Source organism: Pristiophorus japonicus, chromosome 11 (genome assembly GCF_044704955.1).
Source record: "Pristiophorus japonicus isolate sPriJap1 chromosome 11, sPriJap1.hap1, whole genome shotgun sequence".
Taxonomy (NCBI): Eukaryota; Metazoa; Chordata; class Chondrichthyes; family Pristiophoridae; genus Pristiophorus; species Pristiophorus japonicus.
Window position 1 is genome coordinate 44,158,016 of NC_091987.1, and position 19,076 is coordinate 44,177,091.

The following is a 19,076-nucleotide window of genomic DNA, read 5'->3' on the forward strand; positions in this document are numbered from 1 at the left end:
GTGTGGTAGATGCAGAAACCCTCATCACATTTAAAAAGTACTTAGATATGCACTTGAAGCACCATAATCTGCAAGGCTATGGACCAAGAGCTGGAAAGTGTGATTATTCTGGATAGCTATTTTTCGGCTGGCACATACATTATGGTCGGAATGACCTCGTTCTGTGCCGTAAATTTCCATGATTCTATGATTCTAAATTAATCATTATTGTGATAGCCTAACATTAAATTTTTGTGTGAAAAGATCACATTTTCAATTAATCTTATTATAAAAATCATCAGTGTTTCATAGTATGCTGGAATTTGTGCGTTGAGTAAAGAATATGTTTTCAAAGTGAAACACAATGACAATTATAGCATTTTAAGGTAGCTAAGTATAACCAGCATTTTCCAAAATGTGATTCCTGTTGCATGATATTTTGCAGGTATTTGAAAGTTGGGTAATTTATTTATAGATACTGTTTTTGGTGGCACCCCTTGTGGTTAATATTAAAAGTAAAATCCCTCAGTTGGAACTTTTCCAAGGAGCTACAGATTCATAAATTCCACTAATAATATCTCAGAAAATCTCAGAAAAGTGGCCCAGGAACAGCAAAATGTCATTGGTGCTATTTCAGAAAGAAATTAGGATTTGGCAAATATTTTCTTTTCGGATCAGGATGTATCAAAGAATTTACTTTTTGCAATTTGTCATAAATTAATTTGCACTCCTTAGTCAATTAACAAAGTTTGGGGCATATTACAAACATGATATTGAATTGGCTGCGATGAACATTGCTGGCAAATATAAGATTAAAGTATGTTTCACCTTGAGTATGATATTCAGTAAAAATGAACAATAATTTCACAATCCATCTTTCATCTGTACCTCTATCAGAGCATATGAGATGTATGTAGCTTCCTTAGCTTTGGATATGAAGTCAGCCCTTATCTGGGATTGTTTCGCCCTGCATTGACCTTTGAGTAGGGTTGACTCACCAAGTAAGTGGTCGAGTTAAGAAATGGCATTTACAGGAAATGCTGGTCAGGAAAACACAGAGCTGCACCCTGGCGCTTCCATCCATTTAAATTAACAAACAGAAAATGCAAGCTGCATAGTTTCCTATCCAGTGGTCCCCGTGAGTATTGCACCTTACTTGGAGCGCCCAATCAGGGTTTACATAGGTTCACATAGGATATCTGGCACAGAAGCAGGCCATTCAACCCAATCAGTCCATGCAGGTGTTTATGCTTCACTCGAGCCTCCTCCTGTTTTTCCTCATCTAAATCTATCAACATATCTCTCTATTCCCTTCTCCCTCAGGTATCAGCCTTAAGTTTGCCAATGCTCTCTGAGTGGACCTTTGGAGGAAATAACAAGCTCATTTTCATCCCAGTGAGGAACATACCCAATCTATTATAGCAGTCACTGGCATATTAGTGTAGACAGGTGTTTCTATGCTGCCAAAACCAGGCATGATAGCAGTAGCAAAGGGGCACCATTAGGAGACAAGGCTTACCACTACCCCAACCTAAATATTGATTACCCAACCCCTGCTACTCATGCCCAGGCCACTTGTTCAGAGTGTTATGTATGTATGCAAACCTCACCAAAATGTAAGACTTGCCATTAGGGGGGAACACCTGTTGGAGAACTAAAGGTCACCTGTGCACTCTGGGGCAAGCAGGTATAAAAGGTGATTCACCATGCTGCTTCTCCACTCTGGAGTCTGAATAAACAGACCAAGGTCACAACTGTTTGAGCTTGAGATTTATTCTGAATGTGACAAATTGGTGACGAGTAAAGGATCACAAACTTTCACGCGGTAATGGCTGCCGTTGGTATTCTTGAGAGATTTGTTGAGGGTGATGATTGGGAAGCCTTCGTTGAGCGCCTCAACCAGTACTTTGTGACCAACGAATTGGACAAAGCTGAGATGGCGATCAAGCACAGGGCGATTCTCCTCACTGTATATGGGTCTTCGATATATGGCCTCCTCAAAAATTTGCTGGCACCGGTCAAACCAACGGACAAGTCTTACACAGAGCTGTGTACACTGGTTAAGGAACACCTCAAACCAAAGGAGAGCATCCTGATGGCCAGGTATCGCTTTTACACGCACCATTGCTCCGAGGGCCAGAACATGGCGAGTTTTGTCGCCGATCTAAGATGCCTTGCGGGACAGTGCGAATTTGCAGGATCCTTGGGGGAAATGTTGCGGGACTTTTTCATGCTTGGAATCGGCCACGAAGTCATTCTTCACAAACTGCTGTCTGCCAAATCCCTAGATCTGAGCAAGGCCATCACGATAGCCCAAGCCTTTATATCCACGAGTGATAACACGAAACAGATATCTTCACAGAATCGAAGCTCACTGGCAATTACTGTGCATAAAATAATGTTTTCAGCAGGCAAAATTGTACAGGGCAGGCCCCACATGACTGCAGACCTAGGCCTAGAGTGACTCAGAGTCCACTGTAGGGCAAGAATGTGTATCCATCAGCACCATGTTGGTGCTGCGGGGGGCAGCCATAGAGCTCATCAATGTCGATTCAAGCCCTGTGTGTGCAAGGGCTATGGAACAATGGGGCACCATTGATGTGCAAATGATCTCTGACTCACCACATGGCAGAGTCAGGAGAGGACGACCGATCCAGCGAAGATCACGATGAACGAGCAGCAGAGGCAACTCAACCTGAAGATGAAGATGAAGTATATGGGATACACACCTTCACCACCAAAAGCCCTCCGATAATGTTAAAAGTTGAACTTAATGGCACTCCAGTCTCCATGGAACTAGACACGGGGACGAGTGAATCAGTTATGTGCCAGAAGGCATTCGAGAGGCTGTGGGACGATGAAGCACAGTGACCCAAGCTGATCCCGATTCAGGCAAAGCTGCGCACCTACACCAAGGAACTGATACCAGTTATTGGTAGTGCGGACATAAGAGTATCCCATGATGGAGCAGTGCACGATTTACCACTGTGGATTGTTTCAGGTGATGGGCCAACGCTGCTTGGTCGGAGGTGGATGGGAAAGATTCGACGGAATGGGAAGACCTCAGCGTACCTTCTTCAGCGAATGACATCTCCCTTGCTCAAAGGCTGAGCAAACCTCCACCTTCAGCTGAAGCAGGCATCGAAGTGCAGATCCATTTGCAGATCCCCGAGGCACAGGTCGCTCATCACGACCACGAGGAGGTGAAGATCAACCGAGCAGCGATACAGATGCTGTACCCACCACCCGAAGCTGACCAACTCTTCTCGACGATGGAAGAGGCTCCAGGTTGACCATGCAGAGTGGGACTCTGACTGAAACGATCCGAATGCGTCTCCCCAACGCTATAGGCCAAAGCCCTGGGGAGGAAGATCGCGGCAGTCGGCATCACGGACACAGAGGGGGCGTCCAGACCACGGGACGAGAGGGCGTCCAGACCATGGGATGAGAGCGCATCCAGACCACGGAATGAGAGAGCGTCCAGATCACGGGAGGTCGCCGCAACGGAATGGAGGAATGTGTCATCCAGCAAGGAAGACGACTGGGTTTGGGGCAAAGGTAAAGGGGCGGCCGCTGAGAAGGCCAGGAACCCACTGCGTTCCAATAAGTTCTTCGCACTATGTAACCCATGTGAGCGGTCTTTTGCAGCCAAAGATGTACCATTATATGGGGTCGGGTGTGTTGTACAGCAAGCCAAAGCAGCGGGTGAACCCCAACCGGTTATATATGTTTCTAACAAAGTATTCATAGCAAATGATGTGTTACCGCATGGGGGTGGGAGTATTGTGCAGCAAGCAAAAGTAGCGGGCGAGCCCCAAACTAGTGAACATGTATCCAAGAAGTTATCCAAGGCAGCAGTCTGTATTCACGGGACTAAAGAGATATACCAAAGAATATCCCAATATGTGCTCGAGTCAGACAAGCTGCTCATCCCACAAGTTTGGGAGTGGAAGTGCTAGAAAGTGAGGGGTCAACTGTAATAGACCCCCAGCTTAGGACCTGGATCAGCCAGGATCCCATGTTACCACCTGCCAAAGGTGAACTGTTAGATGGGATGTGGCAACCTATCTGTCGCAGTGACGGAAGACCCATCCCAACATTGCAAAGTAATGCAGGGCGGCTACCCATAGTCGGTGGTCCGGGGCCCCCATACTATGGCCCAAGGTCCACGGGGACCATGAGGCCTCCCACCACTACCAAAAGTCTCAAGGCCATTGCGGCCATCCTGGGCTTGCTAGACCTCAGGGTCAGCAACAACAGCCTGGAGCAGGCAGCCCAAATCACTAAACCTAGCACCATGCATGTCATGGTAGATTCCCTACAGACCGGCTATCTTGGGTGCCACGCAGTCACCAGACAGAATCACTCAGAACAGAGCCTTCAATATGCCACCAGCAGAGAATGCACCACAATTGTATGGCCCCTCCACGTGACATCAGAATAAGTGATGTAGACCATGTTCAGGGCCCCAGTTGGGCCGCTAGCACCGCATTAGTCAAGAGGGAGAATGGAGTGTATGTTATGAAAACAGAGCATTTGATTGTGAAACCATGTACCGGGCTGACGAGTAAAGCATTTGGACAAGACCAAACTGCGAAGCACAGATAACCAGGAACCACTGTGAATGGACCTGGCCCCCAGCGACCCACTAACACAATCGACCTTGTCGTCAACCACGAGGATGAATCTACCACGTCAGGATTTCAACCCAGGCGATTGACCCGGGAATGCAGGGCGTCAGATTGCCTCAACTTGCAAACAACTTGTACATAAGACTTTTGGGATGGGGGGGGCGGTGGGGGAGTGTTGTTATGTATGTATGTAAACCTTACCAAAATGTAAGACTTGCCGCTAGGGGGCACACCTGTGGGAGACCTAAAGGTCACCTGTGCACCCTGGCGCAAGCAGGTATTAAAGGTGATTCACCATGCTGCTTCTCCAGTCTGGAGTCTGAATAGAGAGACAAAGGTCACAACAGTTTGAGCTTGCAATACAGTCCTGTGGATTTATTCTGAACGTAACACAACACTGATGATGGGGGCATGGGTCAGACTGTTGATCCATTTCTCTTCCCTCCACCCCTATTCTCCCTGCTCAATGATATCAAAATGGCTAATGAAGACAGTGAGCCTAGTAGAGGTCTTCTGTTCCTACAATTTGTCCCCTAAGCAATGGTCTTCAGATGATGATATGTTTGGGGCCTGTGGCCTCTCTATGCTTTCCCCTGGCTTCCTCTGAGATAATCCCATTCAGCACTGCCTGGTTCTAACTGGGAATCACAAGTGGGAGCTCCCACTTGCTGCCTGGAATCCCACTGGGTGTCTGGCATGAATACATAATAATCCCTAACCCAGGAAACTGGGACAAAACAATGGGCTGAAGTCCCATCATGATTCTGCAGAGGAAAAGGAAAATCTGCGCTTGACCTCTATGTTTTCTCCAGAAACATCCAATGGAAAACATTTATAGTGTAGCTTGAAAACATCCATAATTGGATGAATAGTTCAAGAAATTTCATTAGATCGTGCATTTGAGATGAAATTTATCTTTTGCACGATTACTTGAATGATACCTTCATTTGCTTGATGAATAGGTTAAAAAAAGCTTCACATGTCCATTTTCAAGCCATAAGCAAAGCCAAAGATTGTTTGATTTTTATTGAGCTTCTCTAGAATCTTGTAAAATTGGCGAAGAAACTTTAGAAATGCATGTGATATCGTCAGAATAAGCTAGCAGTTGTTTGCTAGCAGCAGATTTACCCTGGGCCTGGGACTATCAGATTGCCTGGATGCAGTGAATACAAGGACAGCAGGCGTGGAGGAGAAGATCTCTCCAACAGTCTACCCTATTTTCCATCTTTTGATTTAAATTGACAGAAAATCAGGTGGATCTCTTTGAGGCATGTGTTCGGCTCCACCTGACTTTCCTGCATTCACTGTGCCCAGGGATCCAATCGGCACAGAAACAGGAAAATTTGCCAAAATATTAAGTGAACTGTTAAAACTGGTGAGAATCTAAACAAACATTTTTGTGCTATTGGGATGACAGGCTGGTGTTTGTGGAAGGCCAAAAAAAGAACTGAGCAACCGTCAATGCCATAACATGAATTCTTGGCATTAAATAATTTTTTAATATTGTCTTACACTCTCCAGATTTCATCTTCTGCTATGGTACCATTCAAGTGATTTTGAGCATCTTGTATTTTTACTGAGGGTTGTATTTCATCCATTTCTTGTAAATTGTATTTCCTCCTGTAGTAAATTCGTGATAGCATAGTGATAACAAACATCTCCATTATGAGAAGCTGCTGGTTCATATCTGGAAAAAAGAAGTGTAGTTTATTAGTTAAGTGATTTGGCATGTAGAAAGAATATCTCTATTAATTACAATAGAGAATACCTAGGCCATTTGTGAAAAAGTATAAATAATTCTTAGGATAATTTTGTGCGGCTCCGCTGTCAGCGTGGAAGATTGCTAGTGGCAAGCACAGATTCGTGAATTTGCTACAATGTTATAGCGCTATCTCCGACCTTAGGATAAGGCTAGAGGGGCCAACATCAGCAATGGAGCCTTCATTTGCAGGGTGAATATGCAAAAAAGCTGCACATATCCATTTTCAAGCAGGGCCGCATCATAAGCAAAGCCAAATTACACTATCTATTTGTAAGGTATGTGCTTTTATTCTAACCACATTGAACCACTTAGGAATGTAGGAATGCACAGGACCAGAAAAGATCATTACAGCTCATCCGGCTAGTATCACTTAAATAATTGTGACAAATAATAAGAAATCCACATGCTCTCTCCTCAACCAGGTAGCAAGGAAAGTCTGCCCTGCAGAATTTTCAGCCAACCATCAATGCTCTTCCTTGATTGTGTGGAAGATGATATATTTCTGTGCAACAGTGCTAATGGTAAACCCAATGTGGAGAGTCATAAACCTATCTTTTCTGGTCTTCTGGCAGTGTTCAAATTTAAATCCAAATGATATAATTTTTAGAAATTTAGAGTGTATGATAGAGTTAAAATAAAATGGCATTTAAACAACATACATCCTCCTCTGGCTGTGGGTGAAAGTGGAGGAGCACATGCTATGCCCCCTGACAATGCTGTTATGTTGATAATGGCAGCTTGTAGTTGAGTAAGAATGAATGAAATCTGTAGAAAACAACAGAAAATTAAATCACCAAGTATTACATAAACCATAAAAATTGGACCTGTATGGTAGGCTTTAACAAAAAGTAATTTCTTGAAGTTGACTTCGCAGGCCGACCAGTCAATTATTTATAACTGATTAATAAAATTGATTCAGACAAATGCAGAGGTGATTGTTAGAAGTTTCAAGTCTTCCTTAGTTTCTTGGGCACATCAGTGTTGGTCAATCCAGTAAAAAGTCTGAGTAATTTACATGAGGAGTGTGCCTGTACATTTACTTATACAATAGCTTAACCCGAGGTGTAACAATAGGATCCAAATTGGATATTGTGTCCTTAACATCTGCCCTCGTGCATGCTTCTCCAATCTTTCAAAAGATAGACTGAAACATTTGGTGAGACGAGATCAAATATGAATTGTTTGCTGCTGTAATTCACAGATGGCAAGTGAACATACAGAATGACTGTCAAAGAAAATGCCACTTAACTCCATCTCATTTCTCTCCTTGAAAAAATTGGGGAAAAATAATAAACCTGTCCATTTACTTGTTTTCACATTATCTTTCTTTCTAGTTTACTTTGAACTGCAAAACCTTGACCCCCTGTGATATGTCCTTACTAGACAGTATAAATGCACACGAGGCCTATACTTGAGAGAAGGTCACTCTGTGACCAGTTACCTTTATTACCAAGACCTCAAGTGATGAAGGTGGGTGGAGCTTCCCCTTTTATACCTGAAAGTCCAGGTTAGGAGTGTCTCCCACAAGTTCACCCCGCTGTGGTCAATGTTCTCAAGGTGTACAACTTAGGTCAGCTTATACATGGGTTACAATGATAGTTGAATATATGACGTCACCTCCCCCCAAAGTCTTTTTGGGATTACAGGTTAAGTCTCTCTGGTGCAAGCTCTGGCTGGGTGTTTGCCTCCACACCTCCAGCATGAGCTGGAGGCCCCGTTGTTGGAAACAAAAAGGTCCATTACAAGTCGATCATCTCTGACTGTCTTTGTAACTGTCCTTAAGTGCACCATTAACAGGTGCTGATGGCCCCATTACTGGCCGCATTGTCCATTGCGATGGCATGAATCGCCGTTCAGCTAGCCATTGTCTCTGTTGAATTCTCCCTTTGGGTTCGACTACATGCTGGGGCATGTCCGATTGCCCTTGTCTGCCGAGAGAACTGTGTGCCGGTTAACAATGTTGACTCCCTGGTCGTTTGCCGCATTTGAGCCAAGATTTTTGTCATACATCATTCTGGTCTCTTCCTCCCCTGAGATAAATGTCTGGGTTATCAGAGCCGCCGCTTCCAAGGTCAAGTCTTTGGTCTCAATCAGTTTCCTGAAAACCCCAGCGTGCCCGATGCCCTCAATAAAAAAGTCTTGCAGCATCTCCGCTCTGCATGTATCTGTGAACTTACATAGGCTCGCCAGTCACCGGAGATCTGCCACGAAGTCAGGAACGCTTTGCCCTTCTCGCCGCCGGAGTGTGTAAAACCATTGTCTCGCCATGTGCATGCTGCTCGCCGGTTTAAGGTGTTCCCCGATCAACTTACTGAGCTCTTCGAACGTCTTGTCCGCTGGCTTCTCTGGCACTAGAAGGTCCTTCATCAAGGAGTACGTTCTGGATACACAAACCATCAGGAGATGAGCCCTGTGTTTGTCGGCCGAATCCTGTCCTAACCATTCCTTAGTGACAAAACTTTGCTGTAGTCTTTCAAAAAAGTCGTCCCAATCATCACCAACACAGTACCTCTCTTCTGTGCTGTTAGTGACCATGCTCGCGTGGTTTAAATTTCAGTTTCTCGTCGCCAATGATATGTCCTTACTGTACAGTATAAATGCACACGAGGCCCATACTTGAGAGAAGGTCACTCTGTGACAAGTTACCTTTATTACCAAGACTTCAAGTGATGAAGGTGGGTGGAGCTTCCCCCTTTAATCCTTAAAGTCCAGGTCAGGAGTGTCTCCCACAAGTTCACCCCCTTGTGGTCAATGTTCTCAAGGTGTACAACTTAGGTCAGCTTATACATGGATTACAATGATAGTTGAATAATGACACCCTGCATTTCAGCATTCAGCTCTGGGCCCCTGGCTTACATCACACATTCACTTGTTTTAAAACCTGCCTATCTATGTGACCCTTTTTGTGGCCCTTTGTTCTTTTTTTCTGTGGTCCTAGCCAGGGAGAAGGTAGGCTTGCCAACTCTGGTTGAAGATATTCCTGGAAGTTTGATCACGTGACATCTGAACTCGTGTGCATCTGTTTACAAAGAAAGAGCATCTTTGGCCTTATGTGTTGAGTCTGCGTTTGAAAACCCAGGAGAGTATGAGATGTTGTTTCTCCTTGTATCTCCAGTTCCCTCGTTAGGATTGGCCATTTCCACGTCAAGGTAGCAAAAGATGCTTTGCGGACTTTTACGACTTAAAGTTTCAACGTAGTCTCACTTAAAGGAAGTTTCAGACTTTGGACTCCATTATTTTTAATTAGTTTAAATAAATATATAAGTCAAGAATCGTACTGGTGGTTATATAAATAAATTCAACCATTTGCTTTAACCATCATCATCATAGGCAGTCCCTTGGAATCGAGGAAGACTTGCTTCCACTCTTAACATGAGTTCTTAGGTGGCTGTACAGTCCACTACGAGAACCACAGTCTCTGTCACAGGTGGGACAGATAGTCATTGAGGGAAGGGGTGGGTGGGGTTGATTTTTTCCGCTGCCTGCGCTTGATTTCTGTATGCTCTCAGTGATGAGACTCAAGGTGCTCAGCGCCCTCCTGGATGCAATTCCTCCACTGAGGGCGGTCTTTGGCCAGGGACTCCCAGGTGTCAGTGGGTAGTTGCACTTTATCAGGGAGGCTTTGAGAGTGTCCTTGTAATGTTTCTGCTGCCCACCTTTGGCTCGTTTGCCATGAAGGAGTTCCGAGTAGAGTGCTTGCTTTGGGAGTCTCGTGTCTGGCATACAAATTATGTGGCCTGCCCAGCGGAGCTGATCAAGTGCGGTCAGTGCTTTAAAGCTGGGGATGTTGGCCTGGTCGAGGATGCTAATGTTGGTGCGTCTGTTCTCCCAGGGGATTTGTAGGACACTGTTACCATGACTGATAACTGACAGTGTGCTATTTTCCATCTTTAGAAGTGCACGGTAGAACATGGTAGGCAGCCTGGATAGCCTCCAGTGAAAAATAGCGGGGTGGAACGGTAATTGGTAGTCCTCTGGTATGCTATCCCATTCATGTCACACACAAGGTTATTCATTTCAGTTCGTACATATGACCGTATGTGGATAATGTATTTTTACAATGAACAAGAGTAAAAAGGAAACAATAAGTGTAGCAATCTTATTGTTTTATACAAGTTTTTAAAAAGTTACTATTCTATATGTAGTGTCCCTGCACCTTACTACAAACTCACATGAGGCATAGATATATCAGACACGGTCACTCTGTGACCTTCACCTTTATTGCCAGGACCAAGGAGTGCTGACCCTGGGTGGGACCTCCCCTTTTATATCTGGAAACCCAAGTGAGGAGTGTCTCCCGCAAGTTCACCCCCTGTGGTCAGGGTGTGCATTTCTAGGGTACAGGTACAGGTACATGAGTTACAGTTACATGACTATGTCATTGCAAGATGTTTAAATACATGACATCACCTCCCCCCTTAAGTCTTTTTGTTTCAGAGGTTAAGTCTGTCAGGTAGTCGATGCTCTCTCGTGGAGCGCCGCAGTTGTGGCTCTGGTGGCTGAGCCTTGGCATGCGTCTCTGTCACTTGAGGTGATTCCGGCCTGTACTGGCTGGCCGCAGGGACTGTGCATGCTGAGGACTGTCTTTGTTGCTCGTTCGCTGGCAGTGGTGTGGGTGCCATCTCCTGCTCTTCTTCAGGTTCCTCCGTGTCTATGCTGAACCTTTTCTTTACTTGGTCCAAGTGTTTGCGGCATATCTGCCCATTGTTTAGTCGGACCTCCGTGACTATTTCCTTCTCTGCCAATTATGGTGCCCTCAAGCCACTTGGGTCCCAAAGCATGGTTAAGGACAAATACCGGGTCATCTATTTCTATACACCTTCCCCTTGAGTTTCGATCATGGAGCTCGGTTTGGGACTGGCGCTTGCCCTCAACAATGTCTAGGTGAATGAGGGACAACCGCGTCTTGAGCGTGCGTTTCATGAGGAGTTCCGCTGGCGGGACTCCCGTGAGCGAGTGCGGGCGGGACATGTAGGCCAGCAGGAGGCGCGATAGGTGGTACTGAAGGGAGGGTCCTTGGATGCGTAGCATGCCCTGTTTTATGACTTGGAACGCCCGTTCCGCCTGGCCATTGGAAGCCAGCTTGAACGCCGCTGTCCAGACATGCTTGATACCATTGCCCGACATAAACTCCTGGAATTCATGGCTGGTGAAACACGGGCCATTGTCGCTGACCAGGATGTCCGACAAGCCGTGGGTCGCGAAAACCGTACGTAGACTCTCCACGGTAATGGATATGATGCACTCGATCCACTTCGAGTATGCATCGACAACGATCAGGAACATTTTCCCCATGAACGGGCCCGCATAGTCTACGTGAATACGTGACCATGGTCTGGTGGGCCAGGGCCACGGGCTGAGTGGGGCCTCCCTGGGGGCATTGCCCAGCTGGGCACATGTCGTGCACCTGCGAACCCAGTGTTCCAGGTCTGAGTCAATCCCCGGCCACCATACATGTGACTGGGCAATGTCCTTCATTAACACGATGCCAGGGTGCTCGCTGTGGAGTTCCCTGATGAACGCTTCCCTTCCTTTCTGGGGCATGACTACCCGGCTGCCCCATAGCAGGCAGTCGGCTTGGATGGAGAGCTTATCCATCCATCTCTGAAATGGTCTGACTTCCTCGGGGCATGCCCTGTGTGAGGGCGCCCAATCCCTAGTCAGGACACATTTCTTTATCATGGATAGGAGGGGATCCCTGTTGGTCCAGAGTTTGATCTGGCCGGCTGTGATGGGGAAGCCCCAGTGTCAAAAGCCTCAACGGCCATGACCATCTCGGCGCTCTGCTCCGACGCCCCCTCGGCGCCAGCGCAATTTTCGGTGCCTGGTCGATGCCGTATGGTGTAGTCATACACAGCCAGCGTGAGGTCCCAGCACTGTATGCGAGCTGACGCATTGGCATTGACAGCCTTGCTGTCGGACAACAGGGATGTTAACGGCTTGTGGTCCGTCTCTAGCTCGAACTATCTACCAAAAAAGTACTGGTGCAACTTTTTCACACCGTAAACACACGCGAGTGCTTCCTTCTCGACCATGCCATATCCACGCTCTGCCTGGGAGAGCGACCTGGAGGCGTAAGCCACCGTTTGGAGTCGGCCATCATTGATACCCTGCTGCAACACACACCCAACCCCGTAGGATGACGCATCGCCTGTTAAGACCAGTTTTTTTAAGGGGTCATACAAAGTCAACAGTTTGTTGGAACACAGCAGGTTTCTCGCCTTATTGAAAGCCCGTTCTTGACCGTCCCCTCAAAACCATTCACAACCTTTACGCAGGAGCATGTGTAGCTGTTCCAACAATGTGCTTAAGTTCGGCAGAAAGTTCCCAAAATAGTTCACAAGTCCCAGGAATGATCGCAACTCCGACGTGTTGCCGGACCTGGGCGCCCGGCGGATCGCCTCCATTTTTGATTCAGTGGGCCGGATCCCGTCTGCGGCAACCCACCCGCCCAAAAACTCGACCGCTTGGGCCAAAAACACACACTTTGCCTTTTTCAGCTGCAAGCCTACCCGATCCAATTGGTATAGCACCTCCTCCAGGCTGTGGAGGTGTTCTTCGGTGTCTCGACCCATTATGAGAATGTCATCTTGGAATACGATTGTTCCAGGAATGGATTTGAGCAAGCTTTCCATGTTTCTCTGAAAGATGGCTGCTGCCGAACGAATGCCAAACGGACACCTGTTGTAGACAAATAATCCCTTGTGCATCGTGATGGTGGTCAGAAACTTGGATTCTTCAGCCAGTTCCTGAGTCATAGGCCGAAGTGAGGTCCAACTTTGTGAACAGCTTGCCACCTGCCAGCGTGGCAAAAAGGTCCTCCGCTCTCGGAAGCGGGTATTGGTCTTGCAGCGATACTCGGTTGATGGTGGCTTTGTAGTCGCCACAAATCCTAACCGAGCCATCTGCTTTGAGGACAGGAACGATGGGACTTGCCCAGTCGCTGAATTCAATGGCCGAAATTATGCCCTCTCTGAGCAGCCTGTCCAGTTCACATTCAATTTTCTCACGCATCACGTACGGCACCGCTCTGGCTTTGTGGTGCACTGGTCTGGCGTCCGGAGTGATGCGTATCACTATTTCCGTGCCCTTGACACCAGGTTGAAACAGTGACCCGAATTTTTGCAGGACCTGCGAGCATGAACTTCGCTCCACGGATGAAATGGCGTGCACATCCCCCCATTTCCAATTCATCTCAGCTAACCAACTCCTCCCCAAAAGCGTGGGGCCATTTCCCGGAACGATCCAGAGTGGCAGCCGGTTCTGTAATCCATTCTGTGTTACCACCAAGTTTGCACTGCCCAGCACTGGGATGATCTCTTTGGTGTACGTCCGTAGCTGCGTCTCAATGCGTTCCAGTTTTGGCCTGCTAGCTCTGTGTGGTCATAGTCTCTCAAATTGTTGGGCGACTGCCTAGCTCCTGTATCCAGCTCCATGTGCACCGGGATGCCATTCAGTAAGACTTTCATCATCATGGGTGGCGTTTTAGTGTTTGAGCTGTGGACGTCAGCCAGATGAACCCGCTGAACTTCAGCATCTATGGCTTTACCCCAGGTCTCATCCTGCATTGCAGACCCCTCGTCTGGTTCCTCTGTCTCGCAGATTAGCCTTGCTACTGCCTTTTTGCACATCCTGGCCAAGTGTCCACTGACATTACAAATCCTACAGGTATATTGCTGGAACCTGCAGCTTTTTGCAGTGTGTCTCCCCCCGCACCTCCAGCATGAGCCGAGATTGAGATTGCTGTTAACAAAAGGACTCTTACCAGGCATTCCTCTCTGATTGCCCATTTGGCTGTTTCTAAGCACTCTGATGGTGGGTGTTAATGGTCCCATCGCGGGACATATTGTTCCTTGAGATGGCTTGAATTGCCGATCCTCTTTCCATTGTCCTTGTTGCGGCCCACTGTAGAGCCTGTTGCTGCCTGGGCGGTTTCAAAATGCCCTTGCCTGCCTGCGGGGTCCCGAGCCGCGTTCACCATGTTTGCCACGTTTGGACCAGGGCTGCGTGCGTAAATTCGCTTGATCTCCTCTTCCCCTGCGATAAAGGTCTGAACTATCAACGCCGCCCCTTCTAAAGTCAAGTCCTTAGTCTTTATGAGCTTCCTGAAAATGCTGGCATGATTAATGCCCTCGATGAAAAAGTCCCTTAACATCTCCCCCCTGCTGGCATTGGAGAACTTACAGAAACTGGCCAAGTGCCGCAGTCCCGCCACGAAGTCCGAGACATTTTGTCCCTCCCAACGCTGGTGAGAGTAGAACCGGTGCCGGGCCATGTGTACGCTACTCGCCAGCTTGAGATGCTCACTGATCAGCTGGCTGAGCTCTTCAAAGGACTTGTCCGCCGGCTTTTGGGGTGCAAGCAGGTCTTTCATCAGCGCATACATCTGTTGCCCGCAGCTGGTCAGTAGATGCGCCCTCCGCTTGTCAGCCGCTGTCTCTTCCAGCCAGTCCTTTGTGACAAAGCTCTGCTGAGTCTTTCCATGAAGTCGTCCCAGTCCTTAACAACACAGTAACGTTCCTCTGTGCCACCGGTGGCCATCCTAGTGGTTCGGTGATTCCAGTTTCTCGTCGCCAAATGTAGTGTCCCTGCACCTTACTACAAACTCACACGTGGCATAGATATATCAGAGACGGTCACTCTGTGACCTTCACCTTTATTGCCAGGACTAAGGTGTGCTGACCCTGGGTGGGACCTCCCCTTTTATACCTGGAAACCCAGGTGAGGAGTGTCTCCCGCAAGTTCACCCCATGTGGTCAGGGTGTGCATTTCTAGGGTATAAGGACAGTGTACATGAGTTACAGTTACATGACTATGTCATTGCAAGATGGTTAAATACATGACACTATAACGTTATCTTTATTTTCTTCATTGATGCCATATTTTATATTCAGTGACATTAAAACCAGGCTATTAGCTAATGTGCTTTTTTTTTAAAGAAATTAGAAATAAAGAATGTTTTTAACTAGCTGCAAGGTGCAGAGTCCATTCCTACCTGATAAAGGGTGAATTTGGGAATTATCTTCTGATTTTTAAGTTCACATTTGACTTTGTTAAAAACAATCCCAATTGGCCACAGTGCAACTATTGTAGAGACACCAAGGGAAGTATTAATCCATATTGCAGGTCCACTAGGCGAAAGCTGTAAAATAATAAATCATATATTGTTATGTTTAGTACAAATAGTTCCATCTGCTTTTGGCTCTATACCATAAATTATTAGGTTTTTTTGCATTTAATTAAATGTAAAATAGGTAATTTAGTCCAGCCCTCCTTATACGGTAATAGCTGGGCTCCATTTAATACCTGCCCAATGATGCTACAGCGGAGGTTGGTAATCCATCCTGTATGGAGTCACAGCTTTGAACACGTACTGCTAATCATGGGGCAACAATACATGATGTGGCACGTTGGAAGTTGAGAGTTATTCAGAGTTCTAAACCAAGTATTCATTTAACATAATCCTTCCATTCAGATCGCTCTTTACAGTCAGTCTCTTTTAGTTTAATCATCTTCTCCGAACAGTACATTATAGAGATACTGAGAAATGATGGTGTGTATTTTGAAGAAAGAATTATAGAAATAACTCAGAAATGCAAACTTTTAAAAATGTACTGCTTAGTCAGCAGATCAGGAAAAGGGCAAAGTGTAGCAATTTCCATCCTGCAACTTAAAATATGTCAACTTATAACCAACTTATTTTTTATCGTATTCAACTTCTAGCATCTAGCTCAACAGGGGAAAAAAGAACATACATCATCAAGGCTAAAGGTACCATTCACCCAAAGGACTAATGTGAAGATCATTAGGACTGGCCGGAAGAAAGCTAGTTGAAATGTTCCCAATTTCAGCATGAACATCAGGCGCCTAAAAAGAAGAAAGAAGCAGACATTAACCATATTTAGACAACAGCTTAAAATGCCAAATGTAAGACATCAGTTTGGGTTAACCATTTACTTTTAACATATTAACCTAACAAGGGACTTAACTATTGGCCACTCTGTGAAGTGCCTTGGGATGTTGTTGTTGTTGTTGTATTATCTTTGTACTTTGGATTTGAGTATGTAATCTATTTATTACATATTGGTACAAGCATTTATGCTAATATTTATCAATTAAGTATTATGCCAACAAATTTTAATATTTACTGCCTTCCATTTTTGTGGGTTATTTCTTCTATTTTTCTAAGTCCCCTCCACTACATTTTTGCACGGTCAAGTATACTATAGATTAAAAGAGCAAAGATTCCATTTACAAAGTACCAAAATCTTTTTATCCTCCAAACATTCAAGAACATCTCACTGCATCAGTGGGACAGTTCTATTTACAAAGGGTAGTGGAAATCTGGAACACTCTCCTCCAAAAAGGTGCTGAGCCGAGGTCAATTAAAAATTGCAAACCCGAGATTGATAGATTTTTATTCGGCAAGATTATTAAGGGATATGAAACCAAGACAGGCAAATGGAGGTGTAACACAGATCAGCCATGAGCTAACTGAATGGCGAAACTGGCATGAGTGGCTGAATGGCCTACTCTCATTCCTATGTTCAATTCTAGAAATGAAAATTTAGTACTGAATTATCAAAAAAGATTTTGTGGAGCTTCAAGGGTCTGGGATGATAACACATGGACTCGTTTCAAACAGAACCAAAACAGTTGACAGAGAGAGCACAATCGCATCCCATCATTGTGGCTTCGATTATGGCCCAGATCCCCAACTAAACTGATCAATAATTTGTCACTCGGCCACCCAAAACCCTCACCAACTTTAACTTCAATAACTCAGAAAATGTAGGGGGTGTCAGTAACAGGAATAATAACAGGCTATAGGTCCAAGAACATTTTTCTCAAAAACATCTGCAGCTCACCTTGAAATCTTTGCAAAAGGCAAACAAAGGCAGCAGCAACAACAGGGCCCTGTACTAATCTTCACAGGGGTATTTTGAAAATGTTTCAGGAATGCCTCATCACCTCCAAATTCTTCTATCATCATCCGCTGGAACTTATGGATAACAATTGCAAAGTACCTGTAGAAATAATAACAAAATAATCCAAGAAATTTATCTTACAAAATATAGATCACTAAAATGGCTCTTACCCTTAGGGTAAGAGGGAGCCGTTAGGACAGGCTGCACTTGAACCACACTGGGATTAGTGTCCTGGCGAATCGAATAACTCGGGCTGTAGAGAGGGCTTTAAACTAAATAGTAGGGGGGAGGGTTCAGGTGAGCGGAAACTTAAAAAGTCAAAGAGCAAGGAGAAGGCAATGGAGCAGGATAGCAGTGGGGGAGATGATAACCAGAGTGTGACAGGAAGGGACAGAATGTATAAAAATAAGAGTGTATCAGAAAGTGGGGTCAAAGCATGGAAATGTAGTAAAAAAACAAAATTATAAGCTCTTTTTCTGAATGTACACAGCATTCGTAACAAGATAGATGAGTTGACGGTACAAATAAATATAAATGAGCATGATCTGATAGCCATTACAGAGACATGTTTGCAAGGTGACCAAGGCTGGAAACTGAATATTCAGGGACATTTGACAATTTGGAAGGATAGGCAGAAAGGGAAATGTGGTGAGATAGCTCTGTTAATAAAGGATATCACTGCAGTAGTGAGAAATGATATTGGCTCAGAAGATCAAGATGTAGAATCAGTTTGGGTGGAGGTAAGAAATAATAAGGGGAAGTAATCACTGGTGGGCATAGTCTATAGGCCCCCTAACAGGAGCTACATAGTTGGACAGAGTATAAATCAAGAAATAATGGAGGCTTGTAAGAAAGTAATGGCAATAATCATAGGTGATTTTAATTTTCATATTGATTGGACAAAACAAATTGGCCAAGGTACCCTTGAGGAAAAGTGCATAGAGTGTATCCAGGATAGTTTCCTCGAACAGTACATTGTGGAACCAACCAGGGAGCAGGATATTTTAGACCTGTTACTTTGTAATGAGACAGGATTAATAAATGATCTCCTAGTAAAGGATACTCTAGGAAAGAGTGATCATAGCATGGTTAAACTTCAAATTCAGTTGGACGGTGAGAAAGTTGGATCTCAAACCAGTGTCCTGATCTTAAATAAAGGAGATTACAAAGGTATGAAGGCAGAGTTGGCTAAAGTGGACTGGGAAAATAGATTAAAGTGTAAGACGGTTGATAAGCAGTGGCAGACATTTAAGGAGATATTTCATAACTCTCAGCAAAAATATATTCCAGTGAGAAGGAAAGACTTTAAAAGGGAGAACCATCTGTGGCTAACTAAGGAAGTAAAGGATGGTATCAAATGGAAAACAATGGCATACAATGTTGCCAAGATTAGAGGGAGGCCAGAGGATTGGGAAACTTTTAAAAACCAGCAAAGGACGACTAAAAAAATACCAGAGCGAGGGAAGATAGGTTGAGAGTAAACTAGCAAGAAATATAAAAACAGAGAGTAAGAGCTTCTCCAGGTATATAACAAGGAAAAGAGTAGCTAAAGTAAACATTGGTCTCTTAGAGGATGAGACTGGGGAAACAGGGAAATGGCAGAGACTTTGAACAAATATTTTGTATCAGTCTTCACTGTAGAAGACATTAAAAACATCCCAATAATGGATAATGAAGGGGCTATAGGGAGGGAGGTATTTAAAACAATCACTATCAATAAAGAAAAAGTATTCGGTAAAATAATGGGACTAAAGGTGGACAAGTCCCCAGGACCTG

At 45.2% G+C, this 19,076-nt stretch overlaps 1 protein-coding gene across 2 annotated transcripts in view; it reads right to left on the minus strand.

Annotated features, from left to right (window-relative positions):
• Positions 1-4,957: 4,957 nt before the first annotated feature.
• Positions 4,958-19,076, minus strand: part of slc51a (solute carrier family 51 member A) — a 53,509-nt gene continuing 39,390 nt past the window's right edge. For both annotated transcript variants that reach the window (XM_070892901.1, XM_070892900.1), the window contains exons 5-9: positions 17,241-17,399; positions 16,128-16,239; positions 15,368-15,514; positions 7,032-7,137; positions 4,958-6,297 (exon numbers count right to left, since the gene is read on the minus strand). In XM_070892901.1, coding sequence (XP_070749002.1) covers positions 6,119-6,297; positions 7,032-7,137; positions 15,368-15,514; positions 16,128-16,239; positions 17,241-17,399 — 703 coding nt within the window. In that variant the 3' untranslated portion in view covers positions 4,958-6,118. The remainder of the gene's footprint in view (positions 6,298-7,031; positions 7,138-15,367; positions 15,515-16,127; positions 16,240-17,240; positions 17,400-19,076) is intronic.